The sequence below is a fragment of the Mustela lutreola genome, chromosome 8 (genome assembly GCF_030435805.1).
Source record: "Mustela lutreola isolate mMusLut2 chromosome 8, mMusLut2.pri, whole genome shotgun sequence".
NCBI classification, from domain to species: domain Eukaryota; kingdom Metazoa; phylum Chordata; class Mammalia; order Carnivora; family Mustelidae; genus Mustela; species Mustela lutreola.
Genome location: NC_081297.1, coordinates 112198071 through 112221230, shown reverse-complemented (window position 1 = coordinate 112221230; position 23160 = coordinate 112198071). Strand labels below are relative to the sequence as shown.

Genomic DNA, 23160 nt, shown 5'->3' with positions numbered 1-23160 from the left:
ATGGACTAAGGAATAAGGGCAGAGAATGTGGGGTTGTAACTGTGGAACAGTGAGTAATTCAATTAAGAGAAGGTGAAAGATGGCTAGAAAAGTAGATTGGGGCTATACTACAGAGAGGGTCTTGGATGACAATGAGGGAGTAAAAAAGTCAGCAAAAGGGGGTAAGATACCTGAGTAAGAGACTTGGGTGTTCAGAGCAGGCATTTTGGAAGAACCATCTCAAAAGCTTATATGTGGTCAGATTGGCAGAAGAGTGGAAAATTGTGGAATGAACTCATAGGAGACTCCAAGGACTATGATATGGATAAGGACCCAAATAGAGGAGTGGCAGTGGGCATAGGAAGGAAAGAGGGGACAGAGAATGAGGTAATAGGACTTGATAAAAAAGTTGGATAATGGGGAAAAATGTGGCAAATGTCAAAAGTGATGTTTGAGTTCTGAGTTTCAAGATAGAAGGATATATATGTTTATGTATCTGTTTTTTGGAGGGCAAAAGTGAGTTTAGTTTGATATATGTAATTTCAGTTGCAAATAGCATCTACAGATGTGTGGATTTTGCATTTCAAAAATGGAACTCATTGTTGTCTTAATTTCCATTTCCCTAATGACTAAAAATGTTGAACATCTTTACATGAATTTATCAATCAGATGTATCTTCTTTTATTGTTTGTGTTCAAATCTTTTGCTCATTTTTGTATTGGTTTGTTAAGAGGTTTTTTCTTTTCCAAACATATTTTGGAAGCATCTTCTTTATTAAATATATTTATTATGGATATTGTCTCTCAGTTTGTGACTTGCCTTTTTACTAATGGTACATTTCAGAAAGCAAAAAAATCTTTATTTTGGAAGAAGTTGATTTTACTACCTTTTTCTTTATAGTTAATGTTTTTGGGTGTCCTTTCAAGAAAACCCTTGCCAGATAGAGGAAGTGGGGACATACTGGTCAAAGGGTAGAAACTTCCAGGATGCAGAGCAATTGGAACTCTCCTACATCACTGGCAAGATGTTAATAACACAACCGCTGTAGAAAAAACAGATTGACACTGTGAGAGCTGAAGCCGACTTACTGTAAAACAGTGAAAACAGATCTTTACTGATTAGGCCTGGAAAGCAGCCAGGTAAATTGCATTAGAGTTCCAGTAGCAGATATGGAGTTGAAAGGTAGATGGATGCCAGCAGCTGTTGAAAGGGGAGGTGACAGGGCACCGTTCCAGTTAGTGTGGGCAGAAGATGGTGGACAAGGCCATTTTGAGGCACCACTTCAAAATATCTTCACTCTTGCGGCATTGTTGGCACCAGGAGTAGCTGAGAAACTAAACTGCAGTGTTTTGTGTAGCTGATAAGGTGTAACCAAGAAATTTACCCAAGCAGACCTTACAAAAGTACCCATTTCTGGAAAAGGTGCTGAAACATAACACTTGAAGTTGTCTTTCAACTCTTCATGAAAGCCCATGAAACTGGTTTGTGTTATGGAGCAATAGTCCTAAGAAAAGAGTCTGTCCTGTTTCTTGGGCATGCCAATACAACATATTATCTTTAAAACGAAAAGATGAAGCTAAAACCCAGATCTCCACTTGAATAAAAATGCTTCTGGAGAGAACCATTACCCTGAGGACCAACATGGCAGCTGCCTGTATCTTAGCACTGAATGGGCCTTGGCTGCCTCCAGGCCAACAGGGAACATTTTTATTGAGCCCAGGCAAAAGGGGTAGAAAACAGAACAGGAAATGACAAAGAAAGGTTGAGGAAGAAAAGAGAAAAATAAAAAGAGAGGGTGGAAGAGAAAAGGTGAGTGTGTAGTGCTGTGTGGCTGAGGGCAGAACAAAATGGCTCTTTCAGGTAACCGATCCTTAATCCAGGGTAATGGTCCATTTTGCCTCTAATGATGGCTATTGCTCCTTTCCAGTAAGATCCCTTTGGAAGTCTCTCCCTCCCATCCTTTCTTCTTTTCTAAACGGAGGTATAATTGAACATTAGTATCAGGTGTATGATATAATGACTTGGTAATTGTGTAGCAAAATGATGACCACCATGAAGTCTGGTTAATATCCGTCCCTACACATAGTTACATAGTTACAATTTTAACATAGTTACAACTGTTTTCCTTGTGATGAAAACTTTGAAGGTCTACTTTCTTAGCAACTTAGTATACAATACTGTAGTCACTGCTCTGTGTTGTAGCTCTAGGACTTACTTATCTTATAACTGGAAGTTTGTACCTTTTGACCCCCTGCCTCCCAATTTTACCCATCCCCCCAACTCCCTGCTGCTGGCAGCTACCAGTCTTCCTTCGGTATCTATGAGTGGAAGCCCTTTACTTGAGAATATAAATATCTAGGATCTTTTGAGCTAGAGGAGAATCATTATTATCCTTATTTTACTTAAAGGTAAAATGATTTGCCCAAGGTCATATAGGAGTAATGCAGAACCACAATTTTGAACCCAGACAGACTAACTCCAGAACTTATTCTCTGGCCTTGAATCACAGCAAGCTATGCTGTCCCAGGTTGGGTTAGTTACTAACACTGGGTCAGAGTCTGTGAGTGATTTGCGTAGTATCCTGGACAAGGTATTAACACTAGAGGGGTTCCGGAGTGTATTAAAGAAAATAAGGAGTAAAATTTACATGGTTATAACAATGTTTCTAATCACCGTAATGGTTTACTGATTTTATAGAATTGGATCCAAATCCTTCTGAAAAGGAAATTATAAAATTTACTTTCAAGGCAATGAGCAATATAACTCCATCAGTTAAGGTTTACTACACAGAGATCCTGGATCTTTTCTAAGTTTCAGTGGACAGGTCCACATTACTTTCAGTAAATTCTATATTTACTAAGGCAACTATATTTCTATTATTTATAGTCTACCACTGACGCACCCCTCACCCAGCTTTTCTTTTTAACTTCTGTGTGTACAAAGAGCTTGAAAAAGAAAAAAAAAAAAGGTTTAAGTGGATTTGAAATTCTGTCAGGACAGCAGTTTCATTCAAAGTGTTTGGTTAGTAAAGCTTTAAATGGGCCAATAGCATCCTAATTTTTATTTCAAACTTCTCTAAATTCACTTAAAAGGCAGGCTGGGGAGGCATGTGGGATCTGAAGATACCAAGTTTAAATCCCTTATAATAGTTTTCTCCTCCATGAAAATCAGAACAAAAAAATAAAGTCAAGTGTTAAAAATATAATAGTACATCATATATTTTCCTGCTGCTTTCTGCTTCTAAATTCTTTGTCCGATTTAATAGAAACTGGCACAAACCTGTCCATCATGACATAAAAGATCTATGGAGTCATTCAGAGTAAAGGAGAAAGCCATGGTCTCCCAGCTTCTCTTTCTCGGCTGTTTTCTTTATAGATTAGCATTTGCTATCAGGCTTCCTCTTGTGAAAATGCAACATGTATTTTGACATGCAAATGCTATGTGGCAAGGGGTAGACATTTAAAGCTATTTTAAAATATATTTGTATATTTGTAAAGAATTTCAGCAAGGTAATTCCTGAGCTATTTTTAATGTGTGGCCAAAATATCCACTCCCCTTCTTTGTCCTTAGGTGTATTTACTTAATGTCTTTGAAATGCTAATGGAATATAGCTAAATGAGGTTGAGAAACTTAACTGAGATCTTAATTCACTTGGTGGCTTTATGTGCTCACCTTTACTCTGTGTTACCAGTGTTTTGGAAATTTATAAAATCCCTCAACACTAGTTCAGTTGAAAGACATGAACTTCTTGGGGGAATTTTCTGCATAATAGGCTTCCAAGAGGGAAACACAATTCAAGGACACATTTAAACAACTTTCCTGAAATATCAGTAGCATATTCTTTTAATGTTTCCACATCAAAAATAGGCTGTTGATAGAATCATTTTGCAGATTGTTCTTTACAAATCCGTATTACACACAATGTCCCAATTTATAACAAATAGTTTATAATATTCCCCTTACTCTCAAGTATAAATAATACAACAGGTCTATGTATATAATTTTTACAAATCAAGAAAATGTGGTAAGTATAATAAAAAGGGAAAATAAGAAAACAGTGTATAATGAAATAATTTACATTTCAGTATAAAAATCTTCAGGTGTAACGATACTAGAAGATAATGAAATAATCAAATGCTTGCAACGCAAGAATAGATTTTGGAGTTAGAGAAGTAAGACAATCAAGATTTTAAAAAATAAGGAGAAAATAAAGTCAGAGTTCAGGTTATATTAGAACCATGCAGAAATACAGTATAGCCACATTTTTATGTCAAATAGTTCTAGGCTTAGACAATTATAAACAGAGTTTTCTTTTAAATGCATGTCTTACGGAAATTTTGAAAATCGTGTGGAATGTGGGAATATTTTTCATTGTGTGAAACCGTCTCACACATTACAAGATTTGTAGGCTCCTAAGCCCATGATCTTTAAATGCCAGTTGCCATTCCTCTTACCCATTTTTAAGCACACTAAAAATGGCCCAATGAATATCAGAATATCTAGCCAGAGACAATGCCAACTCTACTAAAAACCAAACAGACTTCACACTAAATGATTAAGTTTTTACTAATGGTAGCTCTTAAATATTTCTCTGTCTGTATTCATATATACACGCAGGTATTTTCTATGTATTGAACCAGAATTAGACTTAAAAAGATGATGAAATAAATTAAGATTTAATGAAAAATGTTTGACTATAAGCACAAATTACTACATTGTGCTGTGATGAATTGCAACCCTTTTATCTCTAAGTGTCCTTGTCCCAAATCAATTCCTTTAGCGTTGCATTGATGAAGTCACTCAGTATTATAAAGGACTTACTTTGCTCTGAAAATAACACTCATCAGTATTGTAACTTTTTTTTCTTAGAGCTATTTCAATTGACTAGAAGCTAACAATGAATAATAACAATATTTTGGCCACTGTTTTTCTGAAGCCTGAGGAAGAACTGAGTCAACAGATGATCACAGAAGCTGAGTCATACACAGAGTTCATTGATACAATGAAACAAAATCTAAGGCTTGTCCTTACCTAGTAGTGAGTTATTAACTTGGCACTGAGTGAGTGCAAGAAAAGAAATGCAGAAGCATGAAGTGAACAAATATCTACTTTAAATCCAATGAGAAACTCTGAATTAGTATTAAATTTGTGTTCCAAGTATTCAGTCTTTAAAAACCTATGAAGAAGCAAACACCTCGTATAGGCACATGAGACCCTAATAGTTTTAGTCTTAGTGGTGATAAGGAATGGTGGAGTTGATTTGCAGCCTTAGTGATAGTCTGTTCATGCAAATTTATAAATTGCGAGATTTTTCCTGACGCTCCCTTACCTACAGCTTGCTCCATGTGTAGCTGCTTTGAACAAATTACTAACCTGACTGAGCCTGAGCTTTCTCATGTGTAAAATGAGGGTCGCCAAGCTGGCAATCACTACAGTAATTACTGTTATTCACATGCCATGGATTCCTGTCTGTTCCTAAGGATTCTATTCATTTGATCTTGAAATGGTCATCTGGCATTAACGTTACATTCATGACATTAACAGAAAGCAGTGACAGGACCCGTAACAATGACCTTCTGTCCATTTGGCAGTCAGATGAGGGAAGATGAGTGATTGGACTGCATTTTGCATCACCGATAGGCTTATGCCATATTGAACCACCTATCTATCACGACTGGAGGTTGAGTTTCACTGGTGTTGCTGGGAAGGCTGACACGGCTTTCCCTATTAGTTTTCCAAGTCACAGCTTTCAGTGTTCTCCTCAGCCAGGGGTTTTTGTTGCTGCCCCTGGGAGAGAATCTTGATTTGCTTTATTGATATTAGAAATGGAGGCTTCTATAATTTTCATTCAAACAAAGGGATCCTTGGCTAAAATGGTGTGAAAACCAAGACTGCCTAGATCCGTTTCTCTAAGCATGGCACAAAGAGCATTAGGTATAATGTTTGGTATAATAGTGTTTGCAAAGGGAAACTATCTATACAGTTTCTGGCATGGGGTCAGGCACTTTCAAAGTATGGTAAATATAAGTATGTGGAAGGAATGGTTCCTGTCTCTGAGGAATTTACATTTTCATGAGAGTAGAGGCCCCAGACAAAACTGAATAACCAAGATAAAGATTTTCATGAAGGGCTTTAGAAGATTGGAGGAAGACTCAAGTAATTCTGCCTTGGGAAATGAGGAAACTTCGATTCCAAGTGATAACATCTGAACTGGTTCTTGGAGGATAAAAAAATGTGTCTGTGTTAAGGACGGAAGGGAGTCCGGGAAGAGAGAAGAGCAGTAGAGAAAGCACTGGAATGTGAATGCTGGCTGGGTTGGAGAGGTTTTCCATGAGCACAGTCAACAGGACTGAAATGAATTGTAGGTATAGGAGAAGGTGAACTGGATCAGGGAGGCAAGAATGATGGAGAGAGTTCTTATTTGAAAGACTAGGTGAATGAGATCACCCAGAGAGAACATGTTGGAAAAACAAACAAACTAACAAAAAATGGAACAGGGTTAAAAATGTAATCCTGGGGCGCCTGGATGGCTCAGTTGGTTAAGCGACTGCCTTCAGCTCAGGTCATGATCCTGGAGTCCCAGGATCAAGTCCCGCATCAGGCTCCCAGCTCCATGGGAAGTCTGCATCTCCCTCTGACCTTCTCCTTGCTCATGTTGTCTCTCACTGTCTCTCTCTCAAACAAATAAATAAAATCTTAAAAAAAAAAATGTAATCCTGGATCCTCTGCCACTTGAGAGGAGAAAAGACAATGAAAGAGGAGGACCAGCCAGTGAAAGTGTGTAGTAATGGACAGAGAAGGAAGAGGAGAAAAGCAGAGTCCTGGAAATCAAGAGTTTCAGATGATGGTGGCTAATAGCGATAATAATACAGAAATATTTGACTGAGTGAAGGTGGATCATAACCTTCATAACATCAAGAAGTAGCTGGTGATTCCAGTGAAAACAACTTCAATGGCACATGCAGAATGGAAATTAGAATGGAAGTAGTTGAGTTGTTCTTGGGAGTTAAAGAAAGAAATATCTGGGTCAAGGTTATGTTTTTCAATAAATTTTGGTGTACGTATGAAGGAAGAAGATATAGTGGTAGTTTGACAGAGGGGTAAAGTAAGGAGAAGAAAAGTTTAGTGCAGGAAAGAAGAAAATGGAACATTTCCTGAGCACTTAACTGTGTGTTGAATTTTTGCTAGGCACTTTCAGATACGAGAACCTTGAGCATATGTGTGGGCCAAAAGGAATGAAGGAGAGAGAGAGTGAAATTATAGAAGTTATTTAAAAAAGAAAAAGGAGGGGCGCCTGGGTGGCTCAGTGGGTTAAGTCGCTGCCTTCGACTCAGGTCATGGTCTCAGGGTCCTGGGATCGAGCCCCGCATCAGACTCTCTGCCCAGCAGGGAGCCTGCTTCCTCCTCTCTCTCTCTGCCTGCCTCTCTGCCTGCTTGTGATCTCTCTCTGTCAAATAAATAAATAAAATCTTAAAAAAAAAAAAAAAAGAAAAGAAAAGTAAAAGGAAAATTGGAGGTGATACTAGGGAAAGGAAACACCATGAGGGAATTCACCTTTGCTAGATCAGACATCATTGGAGTGGGTTTAGAGACTGCAATGTGCATATAGTAGGCTGCAAAGTTTTTGGTATTTTCATAATTTGGGTTTCTGTCTGACCGGAGTAGATGGCTTTTCTAAAATGGAAATAGATTTGTTAAAGTGACAGCTTGAATTTAATACTAACTAACATTTATAGAATGCTTACTCTGTGCCAGATACTCTATGAAGCCCTTTAAATGCCCTGCTCCCTTTACCCAACAACCCTGTGGTGGAGATACCATCTTCGTCCTTACTTTATACAGGAAGAAACTCATACACAGAAAGATGAACAGAGCTGGTACATGGTGGAGCTTAGATTTGAACCCATGTAGTCTGCGTCCAGAGCTTGCATTTTTAATCCCTCTGTTAAACTATTGAATGGCATTTCTGCACGAATTATACAACTACCCTTCGTCCACTCTTACTCCGGACTAAGAGACAGGTTCTGGCTCTTTGGTTTTCTGCTGTGCTCAAGGAAAGGGACACTCTACTTGAAGAAGCTCATGAATATCAAAACCTTAATCATAGCTCTTTGGATGACACAAGTTCACGCTTTACAAACCAACCATGGCCCTAGTCATATTAAAATCAAAGTTGCAAAATAAAGAAACATCCTGAAAAACCTTGTCTGCTTCATTTAGATAACGGTGTGCAGAATGAATTGAAAGATAAAAATGCTCAGCATTTACCATTTCCTTTTCTTCCCTTTTTTTAAGCCCCATGGTGTTACGGATGATATCATCAGGCAATTTGGTTTGAATACGTTCCTTGCTGGACCGTGTAGATTACCCAACTAATGACAGGCCTACTCCTTGCCATTGTGACACCTCTCTTCTCACAAGTGGGAATTTCAAGTGACAGACTAAAGCTGTTTGCTATCAATTTTGCAAAAAAAAAAAAACCACATCTGCCAGATAACCGAGATTTAGTTCAGAGAATGAAATCAATTAATATTCTAATTTGTTACCTGTCATTAGCGTCACACTGTATTATGCCAAGTCAAAAGTGATAACCTTTATATAACATAGGCTCCTAAAGGAATTTGATTTGCGGGATGTGTTTTATTTGTGCTTAGTGTTGCTCCTGGCGCATAAATCCCATTAGAATTTTCAATTACACAGACAGTAAAAATTGTGGTGGATTAAAACGAAAGGGTAAAATATGCCATTACACATTTTTAATGAAACTATACAGCTGTGTTTATGGTAAGTTTTTCTAACTCTAATTTAGTGTACTCTTTTAAGATTTGGTTAGTGGGCTTGTTTCTTTCTATTAAGTCAAGGGGGATCAAGAAATATGGTATTTTTGTAGGTGTTGCCCAGATCCTCTGACATTCTATTACTTTAGGTTGCTGATCAAAAGCAAACCACTGCAGAGAGTGGAACAGTGGCTTGGGAAGAAATGAAATTAGCCAAGGAAAGAAAGAAACTAAGGGAGCATTTCCTAGTTTTTATTTTCCAGCTGACTGTTTTCTTGCTGCTAAACCGGAGGGAAATCTAATGCACATGATGGCTGTCTCTAAGTGGGAAAGGGTAAAACATGGAGGTATCACTGCAAGGATGGAAACAATTTGCTTTTTTCAGTGTGAATGACTCAGTCAAGCTCTGAAATGATTCTTAATGTTAAAAATTAAAGATTCTTAATAGGCTTTAATTTTTCAGCATCTTCAGGCCTCAAAGTTGAAGAGGGTGGTTCAGGAGGTAAGTTAAATAGACATTCAGTCATGCATTTATGCAGGAAGTAGACATGGAGGCCTCATATGTACCAGGCACTGCCTGGGATATAGCTGTGCAAAGAACAGACCCAACTCCTTGCTCTCCAGAGAGCTTACATTATTTTGGAGGGATCCAGAGCAATTTAAAAACAAATAATAAGGAGCACCATCTGCAGCACAATGCAAAATAATACGGTGAGAAGTAGAGCAAGGGTGAGGACAGGAGCTTCTGGCAAAGATGGGGTGGGATGAGTGAGTTATCATTTTAAGCAGCACGGTTGGGAAAGTCCTTAACTAAGAGGATGACATTTGCACAAAGCTGAAAGGAGAAGAGAGAATGAGTTATGTGGATGTATGCAGAACGTTCAGTCCCGTAGTTAGTACCAGTGCCATGCCTCTCATGGGGTTTATTCTAGAGAAGGTGGTGTTGCAGATCAAGCAGAATATGCATTTTATTTGACGTTCTTTCTTTCTCTGCTAACTCATTTCTCATAAAGCAATCATGCTGATAAAATATTCAAGTGAGAGTTCGCCCACTCCCCACCCCCCACCCCCACCCCCCACCCCCCCCGCATATGAATTTTGGTTTGTGCCTTGTCATTACAACCTCCAAGTTTCGTCAGTAGCACCAGGATCCTCCATCAACCTTGTAGCAGAGCAGGAAAAAGAACTTGGATTTCCCATCCTAGGGCTCCATCTATTGGTCCATCTCTACCTCCTCTAGATTATGGATCTTCCTGTGAGAAGGATAATTACTGGCCACTATACTGAGAGTGTCTCTCAGATGAACTTGAATTTGTTAAAAGTAGACCGATCAACAAATCGTTAGTCACTAACAGAAAAGAAATTGATTCTGTGTATTTTTTTTCTCTTGCTTTTTAATGTCCTTACAGAATAATTTTCTTATAAATTGATAAATCTCTCATCTGGATTACTGCAACATTCTGCTTTATCTTCTGCCTTTGACTTTCTGGAGCTCGTTTTCAACACAGTTGCTAGAGTGATCTTTAAAAAAAACCTGAGTCAGATCATGGGACACCCCTGCTCAAAACTCTACAAAGCCGTTTTATTTCACTCATAGTAAAATCCAAGTTCTTAGACTAATGCTCATGGCCTCACATGATGGGGCCTATGTTTCAAGTCCGAATTCACCTTCTGCCACCCCTCACCTCATTCATTCTACTAAAGCTCCCTGGGCTCCTTGCTGTTCCAAGCAGATTTTTCCCTAAGGGGCTTTGTCTGGAATTCCCAGAATTAAAATTAAAATTAAAATTTTGGAATTTAAAACTTCCTCCTCCATTCCCTTCAGGGTTCCTTACAAAAGAAACCAGCCCTGATCATCCTAAAAAATAATGTTTTTCCCCTCTATGCCCTTCTATATTCCACTTACTCCTCTTTAGTTTCTTTCTTTAAAAATTATTTTTATTTAACTTCAATTAAATAACATATAGTAGATTATTAGTTTCAGAGGTAGAGGTCTGTGATTCATCAGATTTCTATAAGACCTGATGCTCATTACATCGTGTGCCCTCCTTAATGTTCATCACGCATTGACCCCACCCACCTCTTACAACCCCCTCACCCCCCCCACCCCCCACCCACCGCTCTTCCAGCAACCCTCAGTTTGTTTGCTATGATTCGGAGTCTCTTATGGTTTGTCTCCCTCTCTGATTTCATTGTCTTTAGTTTCTCTTATATCATTTCTTACTGCATGACTTACTGTATATATTTGCATCTTTATTGATTTGTTACTTTTTTCACTAGAATATAAGCCTCATGAGGCCCAAAATATATTTTTCCTGCATCTGAAAAAAACTCTAGTTCATCAGAACTGTTCAAATCTGAATAAACAGACCAACCTATGTTTCAGATTTAAACGCCGCTGGTAGAACTAGAGCTGCCCTCATACACATGTATTTCGGTAGAGGTGCTTGTTTTCCCGAGGACAAAGAAAAACTGTGCAGAAACTTTGAAATATTAATAAGTGAAAGGAAACCAAGCTTGCAATATCAGGAAAGTACATTTTAGCTATTGCTTAGGAATAATCTATACAGTGGAATAATTTCATAAATATAAATTTAAAACATATATGACAATGCATTAACATGAATATTCTAGAGAAAAACAGACATTAAAAAAAAATACCTACCTGCGTTAAACACAAGATACAATTTTTTTTTTTTAAATAAACAGGGCTTTGAGATATAAAGTATACTTAAAGATTTAAAAAATTCCATTTCTAATATTCCATCTTCTTATTGGAATGCTACCATGCCAAGAATGAAAAAAAAAGTATGTTTATAGTATGTCAAGAGAAATTCTGCCTTTTCCCCCGCAGTGGGTAAGGCCATTTTCAAACATTTCTTTTGACCCTACCAACCGACCATATGTAGTTGTACTCACATGGAATTTTATGCAGCTCATTCATAAACTTCTCCTTCAGCTTGGAAAAGGCATCTTCCTTTCCTTCCCCAGGACTGGCTGGCTCTGTGGCGTTATGGGGGAGAACGGTTGCAACAGTAGTGACTGGCGGGGCGGCCAGTGCCTCATGATGACTCTCGCTCACCATTTTAGGTGCAGGTGAATCTAAGAGAGGAGGGAAGCAAAATAAATAAATAAATAAAAGAACAATTCAGAATGGCTTAACTGATCTCACATCAAAGGTACACCAGAGATGAGACACATCAGGGGGTGCACCTGTTCCCTGGGTAACTAGTCCAGCATTAGCATATTACTTTATGTTGGTTCATAAAGTATTTATGGAACCACCATGGAGAGTCTTTTTCAGAAGGTAAGACCAGGCGTACATCCTGAAAATCCTCTCCTAACAATAACGAGTAAATACCACCGAGTATTTACTGTGCGGATGTGATTTCTAATCCGTATGTTAAAGGACTGTGGATGATGAAGCAGTTGCTTAGAACATACATGCTCTGTGCTCTCAACGTTTGTGTCTTATAAGAGGAAAGAAAGATAAAATATTTATATTGAAAATGTTGATGAATGATAGCATGTATCAAAATATTAGTGAATTTTAAGATGGTTGTAAGTCACACTGTTATGACATTGATACTATAAGATGTCATGAGTGTCAAAGAGGAGTTCGTTCTTGATTCTCATTTATTGATGGTACATTTCCTTCGCTGTCTTTTTTTTTTTTTTTTTCTTTTTGACATTTATAGTGGACAATACTGTGACCAGTAGTTCCCTTGTCTTGCTGGGAAAATGTTGGGAGCCACTGTAAATGTGGCAAGATTGACTATATACATCAAGCAACTGATGATGAAACCTGCCTTGTCTGTCAAATCATTTCAGTTTATTCTATTTGATTATATTATTGAATTATTCTGATTTTAAATGTTTACCTCCAAAGTGTTTAAAAACAAAAACCCAATTAATCCTTAAGGTAGCCAATGAAAAAAATCTAAGCCCTTGAATGCAGAAGACCTCAGTTCGAGTCCTCTTCATAGCTAAATGGATTCTGACAAGGCATCTGACCTCTTCATTTATCTGCCTTCCGAAATATGTAGAAGAGACCTGCCCTGCCTAGATTTTTCTCAGTACATGTGAAGTGTTCTATAAATTTAAAGAAGGTAATCTGAAGAGGTAGGCTTGAAGTCCTATTCTCCAACCTAAACATACTCTGGACTTTCCTAATTTTTTTTTCATTTTTTATTTTTTATAAACATATAATATATTTTTATCCCCAGGGGTACAGGTCTGTGAATTGCCAGGTTTACACACTTCACAGCACTCACCAAAGCACATATCCTCTCCAAAGTCCATAACCCCACCCCCCTTCTCCCAACCTCGACTTTCCTAATTAATTTTACTGTATGACTTAAGATTTCAGGCAGTGCTCATAAGAAAGGGAACAGGATTTGGGGCAGAAGTAGATAAATACAAACATGTCTGGGCAAAAGAAACTCCACAGTCTCAGCAGAAAAGTTGATGGACCTATGATTTGCAAAGAAATGGAGATAACCAGCAAACAAACAAAGGATTTTTATAAAATTAAAAATTTTTTGTGAGTTAATTATGCATACTTAAAATATTTAGTGGAAGTACACTTGAAAGCAGAATAATCTCAGATGTGTGGAATTATTATTAGAATCTGAATCAAAATCCAGAGATTTCTGGATCTCTTAAAAGGAGATGAGGTCTGAAGCTAATAATACACACATATAATCAATTTTCATTTTATAATATAGTCTCTTTTTAAAGCTTTTAATTTACTGCTAGTAGCTACTAATAGAACCTGAAAGGGGAAAATCAGACTGATGTGGGCTTAAATCTTCTTTGTTCTTTAGTTTCTTCATTTGTAAGGTGAGAGTGGTCATACCAAAGACATGACGTTTTTGAGCATGCAATGAGATAATCTATGCAATGAATTTAGCTTTCTATGTGTCGATCAATTGACTCAGTCCTCCCGCCTCTCCTCCTTAGGAATACTTGGCAACCCAGAATTTTCCAGGTTGTGGAAAATTGTATTTCTCCAACTCAAGGTCACTTTCTAAAAGATTTTCATTATTTTTTTGGATTCTATTTAGCTTAGGATCTGTCTGCCTGCAGAAAACTGGACTTCTGTTTGCATAACTTAGGAGAAGCTTCGGTACTGATCATACCGTAACTTCTATATTTCATGCGCGTCAACAGGACTAAAATTATATACACATACATACACAAACACATCCATATGTATGAAGTATTAGTATGTATGTATTCAAAAACTGAATTTGGTCCTCTGCTGTGAGAATCACTAGATATGATATGCCTTATTACTTATCTCCACAGGTTGGTTGAGGATATTTGAGGGATCATGGTTTACTGTAGGATTTAAAAGAAAGTATTGCATTAAATACAAATACATATATATAACAGTGCCATCATTAAATTAAAACTATGATGTCTAATTATGTTTCCACTCAATTTTGGTCCTGTTCTGGAAGTGGGACCCTGTTGCTGGTTATCTGGACCTATCAACTGCTACCTCAAATGGCTATACAATTGTTTCTAGCCTTTGTGCCCTGGGATGGTTGGGCACTTTGCCACTCAGGTTGTTAAATATTTTCATGTTCCCTCAGCTTATAATGGAATAGAAAAAATTTCAACATACAAATTGAATGATCTGAAAGGCTATTTAGAAGCCTCAACGTCTGGAAGATGGACTTGAAGTTTACTCAGTACATTTTTTAAAAGAGGCAACAAATGTTTCTGTAATTTCCCAAAACAATCCTCTGTAGTCGAAGGTATGCTTTACAAGTGTTTTATCAAAACAAAGCTATAAACTTTAGCTCTTACTGGTCCATGATAGTATTATCTGTATCATTTCTGATATTTTTAAATCAAGGAAAGATTCTAGAGACAGTGCTCCTTTTAGTTAATGTATACCACTGTGAAATTAAAGTCTTTCATAAAAGACAAAAATATAATGGGCAATTAAGGATCTAATATACTGACAAAGAAAGACTAATAGTTTATTTAATATTATCTTCTTTGTCCTTTATATTTTGAGAGATGATGCTGTTTGTAAATAGCAAAACTAAGCACAGTGACATGGCCCTTGAATGTATATTTGTGGAAATAAGATGCTGATTTCTTATTTTCCATCATTTTGTAGATGGAAAAGCTATCTAATTATTTGGTTCTGCCTAATTTGATAACCTTTTATTCTTTTATATAACATTGATTGCTTATTCAGAAAAAATTTATGGTCTACCCAAGTCTTGATAAAATAATAGACAAACGTTATTGATACCCACTAAGTGGTTTAGATGTAGGAAAACCTAGAGTTCCCATGACACTCCCATGAAAGGTATAATTACCACCCATTTAATGGTGAGAAGACTAAGGTCTACAGACGTTATGATTTGGTTCAAAGTCAGACAGTAATAATTAGTAGAGTGGGATTTGAACATGGATGTCTTAGCTGCTATAGTGTTAGGGACTCACACACTGTGAGACAAGTATCCAATAAAATTGTGGTTTTCAAAGGAGTTTTTTACTATAACTCATAATAAGAACTACATTTTACATGGTGCGCCAGCAGACAGGATATGTATCTGATATCTGATATCTCATATCTGATATCTCATATCAACATCTCACCACCTAGATGTTCTAAATGGAACAAAAACTTGATAGAAAAAATGCTTGTCTTCATTATGTATGAAATATTCTGATATACTTAGCTTTTCTCACTAAAAATTTTAGTTGTACCCCCAAATTGTATACACTGGTTTCACCATCCTCTAATGTTGAGATCCACAGTTTGGAAAACCACTATAGAAAGGACTTGGGAAGATACAATAAAAATTAATGGGGCTAATGAAAACTAAAGATGCCGCTTATTAACCCACTGTGTGCCAAAATACTGTCCTTGGCATAATACTCTCAGTTCTCATCACAACCTTGAAAGGCAACTTGGTCTTATTTTACAGGATAAACTGGGTTGCGGAGAGGTTAAATGATTTGTCCAACGAAGATTTAGCCTAATTCAAGGTTCTTTCTACCGGTCTTCTCTCATAATAATACTGGTCTATTATTAAACAGTTAAATCAGTATTGGAAAGGTATGATTTTCTTTTGAATTGATTTACCAGTAAATGGAAAACACAAGTCTTCTTGCCAATGGGAAACAGATTGCTTAATTTTAGAGGTGGAGTCATTGAATTGGTTAAAGTGGAATTTGGCCTCTTGAGGTATGTCAAGAGAATTAATATTGAATAAAATTCCCCTGTAGGAGAAAGTTTAGTATGAATGAAATGAGCAAGCAATTCTCAAAGAAATATACATCCTCCTGACAGATAAAATGTGTTTAATTTTACAATTTTACAAATAGCCAAAACCTGAAAGTCAAAATAACAATGAACTAATTAATATATATTCATTTGTAAATACGACTAAAAGTAGATGTGAAGGGAAGGGGTTCAGAAAAGTGAGCAGTTGGGTAAGACCATAGAGTAGAAAATACTTCATGGTGGCCAAAGTAATAGGACATATAAAAAGCTATAGAAAAGCTCATTCTTTTTTCTAGGAATTCACAAGAAAGAATTAATCTGAAGTGTATAAACAGTTTATAGAAGTTTATTGTAATTTATTTGTCAGAAGAACAGAAACTAACAGACATTTTAAATAATGGTAATCCATTAAATGAAGTTACTAAAATGATCTTAACAGTAAATATTTGCAAACCTAGAAATACATTAGAGTGTTAGATGAAAAAAACAAAGTATGAAACATTAAATAAAGTATGTCCAGTTTTTCTAAATAAAAACTCCTGTATAAAAGAGGTTGGAAAGAAACATTTAAAATGTTAAACTTGTGGTAGAATATTCATTTTTTTTTCCTGTATGTTTACATATTTTAAATTATACAAAGAAAAAAACCTTTAACACTGTTTGCTCTTAAGAAAAACGATCTTGCAGAAAGAGTTTAATTTCCTAGTGCCAGATTTTCAAAAACATACTTTAAAATATAGTGTAAAAGCTAAATTGTAGGAAGTAATGATTTAGTTACACATTTAGCAAATACAGTGTACAAAATGGCCACCGGTTAAAATACAGTGTAGAAAAAATATTAAGGTATCATAGAGGTTAATACTTTTGTGGTATAAAATGAGGAAAATCAGGATTTTGGTTGCCATGACAACTTCCCTTTGTCCCTTATATTCTTCTAGTAGGACTTTAATTATGTCTGTCTCTAGGTCCATAAATTGATATAGATTTCTCAGATTATATAGTGAGCTAGTCTGTCATTCTGCATAAACGTAATGGTTTCAGGAGAAAGCAGCATTTTCATTTCTACTGAAGTATTGTATTTTATAATGACAGCATGCAAAATTGAAAAGCAAACAGGAGGGGGGCGCCTGGATGGCTTGGTCAGTTAAATATCCGACTCTTGATTCAGGTCATAATCTCAGGGTTGTGAGATCGAGCCCCACATTGGGCTCCATGCTGGGCATAGAGCCTGCTTGAGATTGTGTCTCCCTCTTCCCTGCTCACCTGCCCCCACCTCTCAGAAAAAAAAAAAAAAGGAGTAAACCAGAGGAAAAGGTCAAAGGTCAAATAGACACTGAAAATATTACTTAAAAAAGTATTCTAATGCAGAAATGCCCCGAACTGAAAGTAACTATTAAAGTAATTATATAAAGAGTCCAACAGATATCATAGAATATGTTAGAACATATTTTTGAGATGGAGGGCAGAATGTTAGTGATTTTATCTCATTAGAATTTGCCTTGACCTTCTGTAGGTATAAGTAGAAACCACGTGCATCTCTCCTTCCTTTCAGAAAGGGGGTCCATGGTTTCAGAGAGTGCTGCCTAAGGACAGCTCAGAGCTGAGTGTTCTCCCTTAAATAATTGCCCTTGTCTGGGAGGGAACTGCCATGCCCAAGGTTAAACCCACTTCCCCACAGACAACCTACATTCAATGATTGCCTCACCAGGATAGCATTCCCCCAGTAAGCTACGTTGGACTCAGAGCAGCTTCCCAGGGAATACAACCTGTGGCACCCACTCTGGAAGATTTTTTTGGGGGAAAAAAGCCCAAACCACTGTGTGCCAAAATACTGTCCTTGGCATAATACTCTCAGTTCTCATCACAACCTTGAAAGGCAACTTGGTCTTATTTTACAGGATAAACTTCACTAAGTGAAGTCTAGCAGCATTATCAAAATCTTCCACAAATGTGCAGACGTTTGAAAGTCAGGATTAAGGTATATATTGTCTCTAGTTTGAATAGATACTGTCTCTTGAAGGAAGAGGAAACCTGGTCCCTCTTACAGCAATGACAGCTGACTCCAGCGATAGTCCTAGTAAGGGTGAGAGATGAAAGGTGGTTTTCCAGCCTTGAAGCAGCTGGAGCACAACAGGCCACCTACCTTCAGAAACCATAAAAAGTACATGCTCTTGGATCTTTTTCTTCTTTTTTTCTGAAATAGATCTAGTTACCTCCAGGTTTTACCCATTTAGTCACAAAAGCCTCCTAAGAGGCACAGAGCAAATTTTGCTGAAGAGTGTGGTTCTCAGGCAGTATCTGTCATAAACACTTTGCACCTTGACTGTAAGTGGGTCTGCTTAGCTGTACTTTGAGAATAGAAGCTGCATCCCGCCCCAACCCTAAAATACCACACTACAAACACCAGAAAGGTGTGTAGATGTTTATACTGAAGGTGTCTGTGGAAGGGCATGAGCAGGAACGTTCACCGGCTGCATTTCCTAGGAATCTACTTGTTCATTAACTTGCCCCTTTATTGGGGAGGTTGAGGCGGGACTGACCTACAGAGAGAGCTGTATATATTTAATATCTACGACCTAATGGGTTTGGAGTAAGTATACACCCAAGAAAGCAACACCACAATCTCTAGTTCCTGGCTCTATACAAAGGGCTGTAGGTCTTTTCTCTGCCTCCTTGTAAACTGTCTCGGCCACCGACAGCCATCTTGGTTCTCCTTATTTCTCTATTTTTTCTCTCTTTTCTTCTCTTGGATCAAAATCCTCTGCTCTCCTTATCTTGGCTTTTCTTACCTTTTTCCCTTCAAAGGGGAGAACAATACTTACTATGGGTTTCATTTATCAGGTACTGGGCGTTCAATGTATGTTGAGTGTCTGCTGAGCCCTGTGCCTTATGTGGAGGCAGAGAAAAGGAGAGTAAGACCCCAGTTCTCACCCTCAAGACAGCCCAGGAGTTTCTCCCGGCTCTCTTTCCCGCTGTTACAGAAACTCAATATGTCCGTGATCGTATCTCTTGATGCCAATAGTGGTAAATTGCAACTCACAGTTACCTTCTTGACATAGTGAAACAACTGGAAACATGACTCCGATTGCCAGGAGGCAGATGGAAAAGCGAGAATAAGAAGTAACAAGTAGGACCAGGAATTAGGGAATTTGGATCCAAAGGATACATGTGAGGTGCTTCAAACAGTAGGATAGCTTAAAAGGCAAACATTTGTATTAAAAACCAGAGATCAGACTCTTTAAATGGCTAGCTATTCGTACTAGAGGTTGGAAAATTTGGAAATATCCAGTTCCACTTTTCATATTTTTAATGTGAACTGTTTCTTTTATTTTTAAATTTTTATCTTATATTTATCTATTTATTTATTTTTGATTTTTTAAAATTGTTCTGTTATGTTAGTCACCATACAGTACACTATTAGTTTTTGAGGTAGTGTTCCATGATTTATTTCTTATCTTTTAAAATACAATTTAGTTTTTAAAATTTTTTAGTGTTCATCTACTTCCATTCTTGTCTCCCGGAGACCAGCAAAAGCAGTTCCTCAAGATCCATCTTCCTTAAAGGCAGAAGGATACTGGGTATAAGAATTCAGTAATCCTCTCATCTCACTCTAGTTTCGAGTGTTTAAAAAAATAATGTCCTATGTCAAAACCTGTCATCACTCTCGAGGTTTATTTCCAGGTTGGCCCAACTTGTTCAAAATCATTATTTTCTATTTTAAACTTTGTTTTCTCTGGAGAGAGACTGGTGGTCTAACCTTGGATCCCGCAGATAGTGGGTGAGAGACGTACTCGAGACGTGAAGCCTAGTGCTTACCTGCTTGTAATTCCTTCCCAGGGAAATTGTCCTGCTCACAGGCTCTAATAATGGGCGACAGTCTGGGTAGATTGCATGGCCACCCCGTTGCAGCAGAGTCACAGCGGATTTCAGGAAGGACGAGTGTCTGACTCAAGGACAGCTCACTTAAATGTGGGCCTGAGGCCAATGGCACTATTTTAAGATTCTCTCCCTCAGGGACTGACGCTATGAAGTACTCAGAAGAAACTGAGGCAGAGAGAGGAAACATGCTCCTTGTCACAGAATTAAGGGGTAAAGACAGGCGTCCAAGCCCGGGACCACAGTGCAATGATGTTCCTCCTGTTTTTCCTGCTTCCTTGAGCCCAGTTTGTAGTACACTATAGAAACGAATACAATAGGAATTGGGGTATCCGTCCCTTGCTATTGAGAAAGCATAATGAGAAGTAAAACCTACCCTTTAGGTTCACTAGGCTAGGTAGTTTTGGGTTTTGGGGGCTATTTAAATTGATAAGCCGGTGGCAGTGATTCTGTGACCAAGACTCCCTGCATTCATAACTACGTGCGTGTGAAGACTGGTAGAACTGATGACGTGCGGTCATCTGCAGGCCTAGACAAAGGCCGTGGAGACCAACTGAGAATTGAGGGTTTGGAACATTCAATTAAATGCACTTTTCCACATTTTTGCACCTCAGAAATGGGGATTTGCCTTTTGTCTGTGGCATCTTACTCTCTGGCCAGGCCCAGGGCCTTTTCAATCTGCCATCAACGTTCTAGTCAACAAATCCTTGAAAGGCCATTTGAGGAAGGAATCTGCATACGGGCTGTGGTCTGAAAGCTTTCCATGAAGCCTACACAGTTAAACTGGGAGAATGAGAGTCAAGTGTCTGGAAAGATTTTGGAAGCATTAGTGGAGCAATATTTAAAGAAAAGCTTGATCTGACACTGATGGTAGCACACAGGGAAATGGTGTGTAAAAAGAGATGGGCCCCATTAACTCTGAATTGAGAACAGGTTTAGAAATTTTAAGAACTTAAGCAACCTATTTTGCTTTTAATTTCCTCATTTGTATGTATAAAAGTGACACAAAATAAAATCAAAGTGAATGATTTTTCAGTAAGTACAGTGATAAACCATTTCGACATAGTTGAATTTGTACATTTTTTTCATGTATAAAGTAATGGTGCTTCTTGTAATTAATGGTTTCTTACAATGCATAAAATATAGATTTCCTACAGAAGAGAAAGCATTAGCATTGTTTACAAATAGTGTGTTATAAAGCAGTGAACTTGATAAAGTTTTTAAGAGTTTCTCATTCCCAGAAGATCAGTCACCACAATTATATTTAGCAATTGAAAGCAATATAAATTTAAGAAGAACCAGCTAAAATAAAAATAAATCCATGAACCAAATGGGAACTATATTTAGTACTACAATATTTCCCCCTTCAGACCTATAATATAGAGAATAAGAGAATGGAAACAAGTAAATCACATCCAATTCAAAGCCCAAGTACTAAATTACTATGAAATGATACAGAAAAAACAAAAAAACAAAAAACCCTCCCACTTACAATAGGGAAATAAATCTTGAAAATTGGGATATGAGAGCAGTTTTAAAAAGCATTTAGTGAACTCAGAAACTAAAGATTGTTTTTCTAATTTATTGTGTACTTATTTCTCTACTAATAATTTATTTTTTAAAAGTTTTAAAAGCTGCCATTTATTTTAAAAGCATCAGTTAATGGAGAACTTTGATGGCTTGAAAGGGTCTCCTAAGATTTTATTAAGAATGGCAGAGCTGGTGTCACTTCGTGGCTCAGTCAGTTAAACATCTGCCTTTGGATCCAGTCATGAATCCCAGGACCCTGGGATAAAAAACTTGCATCAGGCTCCCTGCTCAGCGGGAAGCCGGCTTCTCCCGCTCCCTCCTGCTTCTCCCGCTCCCCTTCCTTGTACTTTCTCTGTCAAATGAATAAATGAAAAAAAAGAAAAAAAGGGGGAAAAAAAAAGGACGGCAGAGTCATAATCAAGAAAAGCTAACAAAATAGACTTCCAAGTGCATTGCAAAGATTTCAAATGTATATCACAGCGTTTTAAAAATTGTATGATAAGGGTCAAAATCTCTTTTAAAATTTCTTTGCTAGAAAAGGTAGACATGAAAACCTAGAGATGAAATTGATCTTGCATGGATCAATTTAACATAGTTTTCAGTGACAATGCTCATTGTGTACGGTATTAATTGAAGTGACCTCTCTTTAACTTCGGCATAGTAAGATGAAACTAGATGCTTTTGGCAGTGATTGAAGAGAAGCAGCGTAGCCGGATCAAGCCAGTTGGCTCTCAAAATGTTTTCTATAGAAGCTGCAGATAGATAATTTGGAATCCCATTCTCCATTGCTTTGCTGAAACTCAGCTCTGAGCTCTTGCTGTTTCTGAGCGGCAGGCACTTGAGAGAAAATCTAAGCTTGCAACTCAAAGCCCTCTTTTATCAAACTGTGTTCAAACTGTCATTGTTTTGTCACACAGTGAAGCAAAGCTTAAAATCGATCCAGGCACAGTTCAGATTGTGGCAAAGATGATGAAAAATTCTGCAGTCTACAGTTAGAAATAGTGTATTAATAAATAACAATAGTAACCCTTTCTAAGCCCATACGATCAGACAGACATTTTTATAAGAGCTTTAAGCATATAAGCTCATTTAATGTTCATAAAATAAACCCCGTGAGTCAGGCAATATTATTATATCTCCATTATAGATGAAAATATGCCAAATTTTGCACAGCTAGTAAGTGTTGGAGCAAAGATTTAGAGTGAAGCAGGCTAGCTCCAGGATCCGTGGAATTCTGCCTCACTAATAAATGAATGGAGAGATGTTGAGTGAATGAATAAATTGGGTGCCTACAATGTGTCTGACATGATACTAGGTGCTTTGGATAAATTTCAAGTAGTTCATTCACCATCTGTATGCTTGGGAATGCATACAGATGGTTAGAATCCAATGTGTTATATATTGTAGTAGAAATAATTATAGGAGGCTACTGAGAGATGATACCAGACAGAAAACCATTGAGATTTAACCTATCTGAATGAAGTGGGGTCTGAAGACTTAGTTTATATGCTAGATATAGACCTGTAGGTGTATATGTATATCAGACATGAAATATAGAAAGTGGTGATTTGGTTATTCTTCTTCCTAAGTGCTATCTTCTGTTGTGTGCCAACTAATTAATTTGGGGGCATGAGACCTCAATGGATAATACCCACAATTTACAAAATAATTATAAAGTTGCATGTCAACTGCTTACCTAATAGCTATTCACTCTTTCTGATTTAAGATAAGCCCTATTTTTTT

General features: G+C 37.4%; 1 protein-coding gene across 3 annotated transcripts in view; it reads right to left on the bottom strand.

Annotated features, from left to right (window-relative positions):
• SYT1 (synaptotagmin 1) overlaps positions 1 to 23160 on the bottom strand; it is a 547301-nt gene that overhangs the window by 194117 nt on the left and 330024 nt on the right. For all 3 annotated transcript variants that reach the window (XM_059186404.1, XM_059186406.1, XM_059186405.1), the window contains one exon: positions 11676 to 11858. In XM_059186404.1, the coding sequence (XP_059042387.1) occupies positions 11676 to 11841 (166 nt within the window). In that variant the 5' untranslated portion in view covers positions 11842 to 11858. The remainder of the gene's footprint in view (positions 1 to 11675; positions 11859 to 23160) is intronic.